The sequence below is a fragment of the Bactrocera latifrons genome, unplaced genomic scaffold (genome assembly GCF_001853355.1).
Source record: "Bactrocera latifrons isolate USDA-ARS-PBARC rearing strain unplaced genomic scaffold, ASM185335v1 scaffold_444, whole genome shotgun sequence".
Taxonomy (NCBI): Eukaryota; Metazoa; Arthropoda; class Insecta; order Diptera; family Tephritidae; genus Bactrocera; species Bactrocera latifrons.
In genome coordinates, this window is record NW_017537095.1 from 156,360 (window position 1) to 168,072 (window position 11,713).

The 11,713-nt window shown below is 35.5% G+C and overlaps 1 protein-coding gene across 1 annotated transcript in view; it reads right to left on the minus strand.

The window, feature by feature from the left end:
• Positions 1 to 11,713, minus strand: part of LOC108972997 (neogenin-like) — a gene marked incomplete at its 5' end in the record, with an annotated part of 165,377 nt that overhangs the window by 119,838 nt on the left and 33,826 nt on the right. The window contains one exon of the mRNA XM_018939982.1: positions 8,201 to 8,290. Within this exon, the coding sequence (XP_018795527.1) occupies positions 8,279 to 8,290 (12 nt within the window). The remainder of the gene's footprint in view (positions 1 to 8,200; positions 8,291 to 11,713) is intronic.

An 11,713-nucleotide genomic window follows, 5' to 3' on the forward strand; every position in this document is an offset into this window, starting at 1 on the left:
TGGCGCCACGTAGCGAAAAGAAGAAACGACTGGCGCGCTGTTGTTAACTCGGCTATAATCGCGTAAGCGGTGACTACGCCAATCAAGAAGAAGAAGTTTATCCCCTTCTTTATAAAATATGTTTTCAAACATAGCTAACATTTTTCTAATTTATTTAAGTACTCCGATATTAGATGCTCAAGTCTTGATTTACTGTATCTAATATTATGGTTTTCATTCATATTTAATTCTTGATTGTTATTAGAATTTTTACGATTTGATTTATTATTGAAAATATTATAACGAATCCCATTCAAATCTGTCTAATTATTTTCTAGGTCGACTTTAGCTTTAATAGCTTAAGTATGTATGTTTATAACCAAGTAACAATTAGATAAGTTATAAACGAAAAATTGTAATAGCCTGTGTCAACTAAAATCTTACAATATTCTTTATTTAATTTAAATAAAATTTTGTGGAGTCTTCCGAGGCTGTTGAGTGGAAAAAGTTTTTGCATCTAGTTCCATTGGTTCAGGATAAGTGTAATGTCTTATTTGATACTGATTTGAGCAATGAATCTTTTTATTGGTATAAATGTTTGCAGAATTGGGTATGTTCAATTTCTGGGAAATTATTGTTTTGTAAATGATTGGCGATTGCTATATTCATTGTATTGATTGAAAAATTGCTTATTTTTAGGATCGACATTTCGATTAGAATATAGACAATTTCTTAGATAATCATTTTGATTAGGATAACATGGAAAATGATTCGAATGAGTTGCAAAATATTCTAACTTTATTATTATTATATTTCGCATAATTAGGCAATTTTGAATTTAGGTTAGTAATTTGAATTGTTTTCCGTTTAGATAATTTTTTATTATCTTCATAAACACCATGTTTTTTAATATTTTGATTGCTGACCTAAGGTCAGTAGCAAGATTTGCATTTATTAACGCAGCTAAATTATTTGACAATTCTTTCTGTAGTGTTTTCAAACTCATTTAATCTAAATCACAAAAATATCTAAGTGGTACTGCTTTCATTTTTTGATTTGATAACATCTCTTACTCTACAAACTTGTGTATTCATTTCTTCACATAGTAATTTTACATTATTGTTAAATCTGATATCACTTATTTCTAGAGTTAACGTTGCAACTGGAGTGTGTTCCCCAAACTTGTCAATGAGTAACTGCTTTAACGTCGGCCTCTAATGCAACGCCTTTCAGTATTTTTATAACACAATATAGATAGAATGGTTTAGATTCTTAAGATATTACGAGTGACTGTGGCATGAGGGAATCCATACCTTGAATATGCAGTGGCAAGTAATTACGGTCGCCATCAATCGTTTGGATGAGCTTGATATTTTGAATCCCCAATTCTCTGTTTTCCCTTTTCATTTTGTTATTTTTTTTTTTTTTAATAAAAATGCCAAACTTATTTTTTCTGTACAGTATATCTTTCACCCTTTCACTTTCACGTTCTTTGACTGCGTGCTGTTTTGAGTAACCGAATGTTTATTTTACGATATTAAAGTTTTCATCTTTTTGTTTTATACGAAAAACATTTTTCATGATATTAAACGTTACCTTTCACTTTTCCACTTCCTCGTTCTTTCACTACCACGCGGTTTAGAGTTCCCGAATGAACGATTTTAAGGTTTTAATCTTTTTGTTCTATAGTATGTATATTTTTCCTTCACGGTACTGTTTTTGGTCTTTCTTTTTTTCAATATCACGTTGTTTAGGATTACGCTGTTGAAGTTTGGATCTTTGCTTTATGCGATGTACATTTTTTTTCACGACACTAAATTTGATCTTACTGCTCTATAGGTCGTAAATTATTCCTTCACGCTTGCTTGAATAGCTAAATAAATTTATATTTTTTCCATAAGCTAACAGCTGTTTATTTGCTTTATGGATACTTTAGAGGTGCCGTCGTTGTGCTTAATAATTTAATTTAATTGATAAGTCCACGACGAACATCCCCAAACGGGTTGAGGCTGATCGACTTCGTCGGTACCCGAAATGTGGTTATCGGTAGTACTAGAGTCCAGCATAAGAACATACATCAAGCTACCCGGCCGTCTTCGGATCGAAAAACTACCAACCAGATCGATCATGTTGTGATATACGAAGACACGTCTCCAGTGTTTTAGATGTGCGTTTGCTCCGAGGTCCTAACATCGACTCGGACCACTATTTTGTTGCAGCCAAGTGCAGCAAAAAACGCACGCCAATAAACACAAGGAAGGTTCGACGTCGAGAAGCTGCAATCACAACAGACTCGGCTTGCACTCCTGCTCTCTCTCAGAGCTCTCGTCAACAACTCGGTATAAGGGTACTGTGGGACGGCATTTCAAACTCCTTACGTACCGCTGCAACCGAAACCATTTTTTTTCGGAAAATGCAAAAGACCAGCTGTTACAACGAGGAGTGCCGTATCGCACCGGAGAGAAAACAGGCTTTCTAGAAAGAAAGGGGCCGAAATGCATGAGTACGAAAGGCTTGATAAGCTGGCTGACAGGGGTAATGCTCGAAAATTCTACGAAAAAATGCCGCGGCTTACACAAGGTTTCAAGACCAGAGCATACTCTTGTAGAACCCCTAAAGGTGATCTAGTCACCGACGTCCAGAGCATACTTAAATTACGGAGGGAACACTTCTCCCGCCTGCTAAATGGCAGTGAACGCCCAACCCCAGGAGAAGGCGAACCCGATTCCCCAATCGATGACGATGGAGCAGACGTTCCATTGCCCGACCATGAACAAGTTCGAATAGCAATCGGCGCAAAGAACTTATAAGGATATCTTTGCAAAATATGGTCGGACGAAAGCATAATCAACGATTGAAATTTAAGTGTGCTCTGTCCAATCCACAAAAAGGGAGACCCCACAATCTGCGCCAACTATCGTGGGCTAAGCCTCCTTAACATCGCGATAAGGTTCTATCGAGCGTATTGTGAAAGATTAAAGCCCATCGTCAGCAAACTGATTCTACCTTATCAGTGTGGCTTTAGACCTGGAAAATCAACAACCGACTAAATATTCACCATGCGCCAAATCTTGGAAAAGATCCGTGAAAGGAGAATCGACACACATTACCTCTTCGTCGATTTCAAAGCTGCTTTCGACAGCACGAAAAAGAGCTGCCTTTATGCCGCGATGTCTGAATTTGGTATCTCCGCAAAACTAATACGGCTGTGTAAACTCACGTTGAGTAACACCAAAAGCTCCATCAGGATCGGGAAGGACCTCTCCGAGCCGCTCGTTCCCAAACGAAGTTTCAGACAAAGCCACTCCCTATCGTGGGATTTCCTCAACCTGCCGCTGGAGAAAATAGTTCGAGCTGCAGAACTAAATAGAGAAGGTACCATCTTCTATAAGAGTGTACAGCAGCTGGCGTATGCCGATGATATTGATATCATTGGCCTCAACACCCGCGCCGTTAGTTCTGCTTTCTCCAGACTGGACAAGAAAGCAACGCAAATGGGTCTGGCAGTGAACGAGGGCAAGACGAAATATCTCCTGTCATCAAACAAAAACTCGTCGCACTCGCGACTTGGCACTCACGTCGCTGTTGACAGTCATACAACGCATTATAACACTTGCCAACAGGTGCTACTTCGGACTGAGTAGGCAATTGAGAAGTAAAGTCCTCTCTCGACAAACAAAAACCAAACTCTGTAAGTCACTCATAATTCCCGTCCTGCTATATGGTGCAGAGGCTTGGACGATGTCAACAACTGATGAGTCGACATTGCGAGTTTTCGAGAGAAAAGTTCTGCGAAAGATTTATGGTCCTTTGCGCGTTGGCCACGGCGAATATGGACGATGAGCTGTACGAGATATACGACGACATTGACATAGTTCAGCGAATTAAAAGACAGCGGCTACCATTGTATAAACCTACAAATAACCAATCCATCATTTTTCACTAACACATACGCAAAAATCTACTACAAATTAGGCACTTGGTACGGGTTGTCCCTATACATTCTACAACAAATTAGGCATTTGCTTCGGGTTGCCCCAAATATTCTACTACTAAAACGTTCAAATGCCTCAAATCTGCTATAGTGTGTTGCCGTTAGGTTTTAAAATTTATAACTTTAACAATATTTTATTTCGATTATTTAAATTCCCAAATATTAAATTTAATCAGTTTTGTCCAAAATATATTATTATATGTTTCCAATTTTATAAAAAAAAATATTTATATAATATTTGTGTAAAAACTGTGTATTTTGATGTTAGAATAACTCCGCAGCGTTTCTCATATCTTTTCAGACAAGCCTGGGGCATAGTATATATTCGTTGTGTAGATAAAGGAAACTGCGAACTGTCATTTTCTAATAGATCCCTCAAAAACGCCTGCAACGACGCTTTGATTCAAAATACCTCTTGACAAACTTTTCAAAGTTTACCAAGACCTAACAGTTCTACCTCATTTCAAAATATACAAATCGAGGTAAATGTGGACGTAGATGAAAGCAGCTTTCTACATAAAAATGCTTTTATGTATTTTTGCGGTTATTTGTACTATAAATATTTTAAACAACATATTTGTTGGTGGTATTACTGAAGATGATTTTTTCTTCACTTCAAAATAAACAATATAGTAATTGCCAAATTGAATTTATAGATTTTCTATCAAAAATCGAAGATATTTATACACAACATTTTGATTCTACTTGCCATAGGATCGGGTTTTYCCAAATATTATTTGAAAAAGTGGTTAACGTAAAACCGTACTATTGTTGTGAAAATTGTAATTCTGATATTATAAAATGTCTATTCATTAGAATTAGAACATATTTCCTAGTAAACGCTKTTAATAAAAAAGTAAAACAAAGTGATTTCAAAAACGTAAAGTTCTTGTGTGTTACATCTACGTTTGTCTGTCTATATGAGTCGGAATTTATATGTATATATGTCTGTCAGTTTGAATTACTTTGTATTTGTCAAAAAGTTTATTTGTCGAAGGCCGCATTTCCATAGTTACCTTGATCTGAATTTTAGCGATTAGGCTTGTACGCTTATCATCAGTATATTTTTTTTTAAGTGTTTTCGTGTAGAAACCTTCTTTCCACCACTACTCCTTTGAGAGGGTTTTTAGTAAGTATTTCGCTGTGGGTGATTTAGAATATTTTCTAAATATTATTTATTGCTTAGTAGATTGTTTTGAATATTATTGTTGTTGTTCCTGAATTGTACTTGAATTTTTATATTAATTTTTATTTTTGTTAAAATTAACACAAGCCGATCGTTAAGACTTGTATTGTTAATGTATACATACAATGGAATTGTACCTGAATTTTTTATATTTATTTATATTATTGGTTTAAATATTTTCCAGTTGATAGTTTCGAAGTATATTGCCAATGTTATTTATTTTTGTGTAGTCATATTGTTTATAATAAGTAGATTGGTTTAAAACTGTATATACAATAAAAAGGGTGAAAATAGGCTTCCTGGGGAACCAAACACCCAAAAAAGATCGGTAGCGCGCCTACATTGCAACCTCAGAGGTGGTGAGGAAGAGCAATAAATATCCAATCAACTTTTGTTGCAAAAATATTCTTGAAAGTTTTTATTAATATTTTTCGTTACAAATACTTTTTCACAAAAAAGTTGATCTACTATATTTCTTTTAATTACATCTCTGTGCCTAAAAGAGGCAGATTTCGATCAGGTGATCTCAGCTGTGAAAAATTCTTGGAAAACAGCTGATTCTTTTGTTACTTGTAGGGTTATATAATGCCTGRGAGTCTACATTTGTTTCCTATATTTTTGGTGGTCGGTCGGTTCCTTTGGCAAATGGCACAGACAGCAAGACAGACAGTGTTGCCACAGTTACCATAAATCTAAAATTAACTAAAATAATAATCGCTATGTCCAACAATAAAGTTCAAAACAAACAATCTGTTAATAATACCTTCACAGTAACAACGGATGTCACAACTTCATATTTTGACTAAACTATGCTGTATGTTATTATTTAATTGTGATCATTGGTTTCCCATTATTTTTCCACTTGGCCTGGAAAATTTAAATTTAAATTTTATTAAGTTTGTTAACATTAGCATGAACTTGTTAATATATAGTATAATGACATGAAGCAGTATAGTATTCAAATTAATTTCCGACATGGCAATTCGATTTTTGTATTAACAAATTGCTATTGACAAMTGCTGTCACTCTTTGTAATTGGTCAAAATTTTTTTTCTCCGTTTTTGTCATTGTATAAATCTACAAGTAACCAATCCTTCATTTTTCACTTACACATACGCAAAAATCTACTACAAATTAGGCACTTGGTACGGGTTGCCCCTAAATANCAAATATTCTACTACTAAAACGTTCAAATGCCTCAAATCTGCTATAGTGTGTTGCCGTGTTAGGTTTTAAAATTTATAACTTTAACAATATTTTTATAAAATATTCAAATATTTTTCGATTATTTAAATTCCTAAATATTAAATTTAATCAGTTTTGTCCAAAATATTAATTATTGCATTAATATATTATTAAATGTTTCCAATATTATAAAAAAATATTTATTTCCATAGTTACCTTGATCTGTGATTTTGAAATGGAAATTTTAGCGATTAGGTTTATACGCTTATTATCAACTATTTTTTGTTTTTTAAGTGTTTTCGTGTACCAGATATAGGATCCTTCTTTCCACCACTATTCCTTTGATAGGGATTTTAATACTTTTTTCGCTGTGGGTTATTTAGATTATTTTGTAAATATTATTTATTACTTAGTATATTGTTTTGAATATTATTGTTGTTGTTCCTGAATTGTATGTATATATAAATAGTTTCCAGTTATATTTTTAATGTTATTAATATTCATGAATTGTACCTGACTTGATATATTTATTTTTGTGTAGTCATATTTTTTATAATAAGTACAATAGATTGATTTAAAACTGTATATATAAAAAAGGGTGAAATTAGGCCCCCTGGGGAACCGAACACCCAAAAAAGATCGGTAGCGCGCCTACATTGGAACTTCAGAGGAGGTTAGGAAGAGCAATAAATATCCAACAAACTTTTGTTTCAGAAATATTCTTGAAAGTTTTCATTAATGTTTTCCGTTACAAATACTTTTTCACAAAAAAGTTGATCTACTACATTTCTTTTAATTACATCTCTGTGCCTAAAAAAGGCTGATTTCTATCAGGTGATCTTAGCTGTGAAAAATTCTTGGAAAACAGCTGATTCTTTTGTTACTTGTAGGGTTATACAATGGCGGCTACGCTGGCTAGGGCACGTTGTCCGGATGGACGAAAACACTCCAGCTCTGATAGTATTCGACGCAGTACCCACCGGGGGAACCAGAGGAAGAGGAAGACCTCCACTCCGTTGAAAGAACCAAGTGGAGAAGGACCTGGCTTCACTTGGAATATGTAATTGGCGCCACGTAGCGAAAAGAAGAAACGACTGGCGCGCTGTTGTTAACTCGGATATAATCGCGTAAGCGGTGCCTACGCCAATCAAGAAGAAAAAGATACGACAAACAGGAAAATAAAAGGAAAATGAAATAAATGTGTTATACGTGAACTGCAGAATTTAATAAATGCAATAACGATTGGTAAAATTTGAATTTTAAATTCAACAATTTTACACTTTGATGAACTAAAAACATAACATATTTCTTGCGCCAAGCGACATCTTTGTAATTTTAAAACTAAATTTAAGAAAATGAAATGCTAAATTATTAAACTGATGAAATTGAATGAATAAATATTGAATTGTACAAAATAATATACTTACCTTAATAATACATTTATATGACCTTCATTTATTACTTACCTTAATTCATCTATTACAATATTTAACGAAAGATAATTACTTACCCCTCTTGTTACACATACTTATATTACCACTAGATTAAGCCGTTAGTTTTAAGATTTAGGCTAAGCAACTAAATGAAATTAAATTAAGGCTCTCTTGAATTGAATCGCGAAACCGAACGCACGCTTTTTCGTTACCGGAGTAATTTATAAGTCTTTTTTCGCGACAGGTAATTGGAGTGTTCTTTAAAATTGCATTGCGCATCCCTAACTATTTTTCGCATCTCAAAAACGCTTGAGACTTTTCATGGCGCCCGAGCAGGGACAAGTGCGTAATTAAAAAATTAAAACTAAAATACACTTAAAAAGTGTCAAAGAAGTGCATTAATTAATATTTCAAACCAATTACCTGTATTTAATTCCTTTCCAATCGGTTTTCGGTGTTCGGTTTTCGGCTAAGTGGAAGTGGTGAACAAATTTAAACACATTAAAAAAAGGGCTGAAAAGCAAAAGATATACAAACATAAAAACAAAAAGTTACATACAAGTGAAGGTGTTCCTTTCAAAGTGCAGTGTTCCTTATATACTCGAAAAGAAAATACAATAATAAATAGTTAAATACATATTCTATATCTACATTCGAGTGAGTGAAGTGATATAACAACAAAAATTATAAAAGAAAAGAGGAAAAAATTAACTACAATAAATAAAATATACGTACAAATTTATATACATACGTGATATAGAGTGTGTGCTACCAAATTTTTAAAAGAATAAAAAGAAGTAAAAACAAAAACGAAACGTGCGGTGTGATTGCTGAAAATCAAATCATAAATACATACAGTTACACACATACACATATACGATTTCAAAGTGAATAAGGGATTCTGGGATTTTGCGGTAGCCCTTTAATTGAAATAAAGGTGGTACATTTTTATTAAATTTTTCGCAATTTTTTCGATCCGTTTTTATAATTATCGGTCGGTTTTTCGCAATTTTTGTCGATTTTCGTTCGGACATTTTCCGATTAAATTACTTATTGTGCTATTGCTCATTTTTTGATTTGGCTTTCGTATACTTGGGAATCGATATTATCTTTTCTCGTTTTTGTTACCGATTCCAAATATATTTGTTGCCAACCTTTACTGCTATTGGTCATTTCTCATACTTTATTGGTTTGGCTTTCGTATATTTTGGAAATCGATATACATATATATTTTTTCGTTTTCGTTGTCGATTCTCAATATATCTGTTGCCAACTTACATAAGGCAAAATGAGCAAGCCAAAGCCAACTCTCSCAAACCTGTCTCCAAGTAAGGAGTTGACGGACTTAAAATCGTTAAGACGTCAAAGAACGGTTGCGAAAAGCAGTATTTTGCGCCTAAAACGGGCCTTCTCGAAAAGACTATGTCTTTAGATCCAATAGAATTGGAATGTCGTCTCGATATATTAAATTCACATAGTGAAAAATTAAAGAAGTGCCAATCAGCGATTGAAGAAATTGATGAAGGCGACATGGCCCGAGGGGAGTTAGAGGACATAATCGTTGAAACGAAATCCATAATTAAGTTAATTTTAGCGAAAAATAAAACTTCACTTGCAGAAACTTCCTTCTCACAGCTCACGGCTCCCTAAAATGAATTTGCCGAAATTCAAGGGAGAATACTCAGAATTCAAAAATTTTATGAGTTTGTTCGAGAGCTTGGTTCATAATGATCCAAATATCCCAGATATTGAAAAATTTAGGCATTTGGTAAATTGTCTATCTGGAGAGGCTTTGGGAACAGTAAAAGCGTTTCAGATGTCGGATGAAAATTACCCGAAAGCGTTGGCAAGTCTAAAAAAAGTTTATGATAATATATGTTTGATATTTTTTAATACAATATCTAAACCTTTTGAGCTGCCAACCATCCCAAAGCCATCCGCGCCTTCATTGCGATCAATGATTGACGAAGTGTCAGCGGTATATGACTCATTGCTATCGCTGGGCGATGACAAACAGATAACAAACGCTATTATTATACACATTGTAATGACAAAGGTTGACCCTGCCACCCGATCCAAATGGGAAGAAGCGCTGGATTATGACAAGCTGCCACTGTGGAAGGAATGTGAAGCCACCCTAAATCGAAGATTCCAGCAGTTATCAGCGGAAGGAGCAACACACTTAAGGACGAAGCCCATACCAACAGGCAGTATGAATCATGGGAAGCAACAACAAATGGATAGGACCAAATCGGCGCTAGTTGCTGCAAACACAAGGCAGCCTAGTTGTCAACAGTGCAAATCAAAGGATCAACATCTAACTGCCTGCCCTACTTTCAAGGCTCTTCCGGTGCAACAGAGATTCGAGTTCGTCAAATCGGTACCCTTATGCATAAATTGCTTGCGTAAGGGAYATACSGTTTMCAAATGSAGAGCGGATCGTTGCCKGATATGCAATSGATCMMATCACTCGCTGTTGCACCAGTATCCAGTTTCCTTCCCCGCTGCACCTCATCCGCAACCATCAACCACACATGCCATGCATACAGCAAGTATGCCGGATCGGGTAATGTTGGCAACAGCAGTAATTTTAGTGGGGACCAGCTGTGGAGATTACCTGCCTGCGAGAGCGTTGCTGGACTCAGGCTCCCAGGTCAACTTCATGACGGAGGACTTGGCACAGAAGTTGCGGATTCGACGTCAGCACAAAACATTAAGCGTCGGCAATTCCAATACAAAAGTGGGGTCAAAACTAAGCGCGTTTGTCAAGTCGCGGTTAAATAATTATGAATTTTCGGCAGAATTCTGAGTAATGCGATGCATTTCGGCAAATCATCCAGACCATAACATCAATGTTAGTGGCTGGAAAATTCCGCACAATATTGAATTGGCGGACACAGAATTTCACAAATCTAAAAAAGTGGATATCCTTTTGGGTGCTGAAACATTTTTCGACCATTTAGCTGTTGGCCAAATTAAAAATGGTCCTAACCAGCCAACACTTCAGAAAACCCTTTTAGGATGGATTGTATCTGGCAAATACGGCAGCAACATAAGTTCTCCTCCCAGATTACATAGCAAATTATGCCAAGCTGAAAAAGACTTTACGTCAATATATTCAGTAATCTAAAAATTTTGGGCCCTTGAAGAATTACCTTCAGATTCAAATGGCATCAAATTCACACAAGAGCAACAAGAGTGTGAACATTTTTTCGTAAATACAACTCAAGTATTGCCTTCAGGACGGCTTCAAGTAAGAATGCCTTTTAAAGCTGACCGTAAGTTACTCGGTCACAAAGACAACACGTAATTTGGTTGTTGTGCTCTCGGGCCTTAAAACTCATTGATGCGGAATGAAGTAGTGTGGCTCACTCGGGATCTYATTRTTCGTTGGGCTCATGTGACCCAATGCTGAGCATCCCTCAGAGTATATTAAAATTTTTCGACTTAACACCGTCACTTACGGCACTGCGCCTGCACCATTTCTCGCAACACGGTGTTTACAAATGCTCAGCGWTGCTAATAGCACTAAATACCCACTCGGTTCATTGGCCATWAAAAGAGACTTTTATGTCGATGACTTATTGACAGGATCTGAAAATTTTGAGTCTCTAGATCTTATAAGAAGTGAAGTAATTAAAATATTAAACTCGGCAGGATTCACGTTAACGAAGTGGTTTTCGAACCACCCTAAATTTTTCGACTGATATTGCACTGAAAAGTCATTAAGTTTCAATGACAAAAATTCAACTAAAACACTAGGAATCCATTGGTTGCCGAAGAGGATTTGTTTCGTTTTGTTTTGGATGCCAACTTTACTGATCTGCGAGCCACTAAACGGAACATATTGTCAGTCTCCGCTCGCCTTTTTGATCCTCTTGGATTACTAGCCCCACTAGTTACCAAAGCAAAAATCTTATTGCAAGAGCTTTGGAT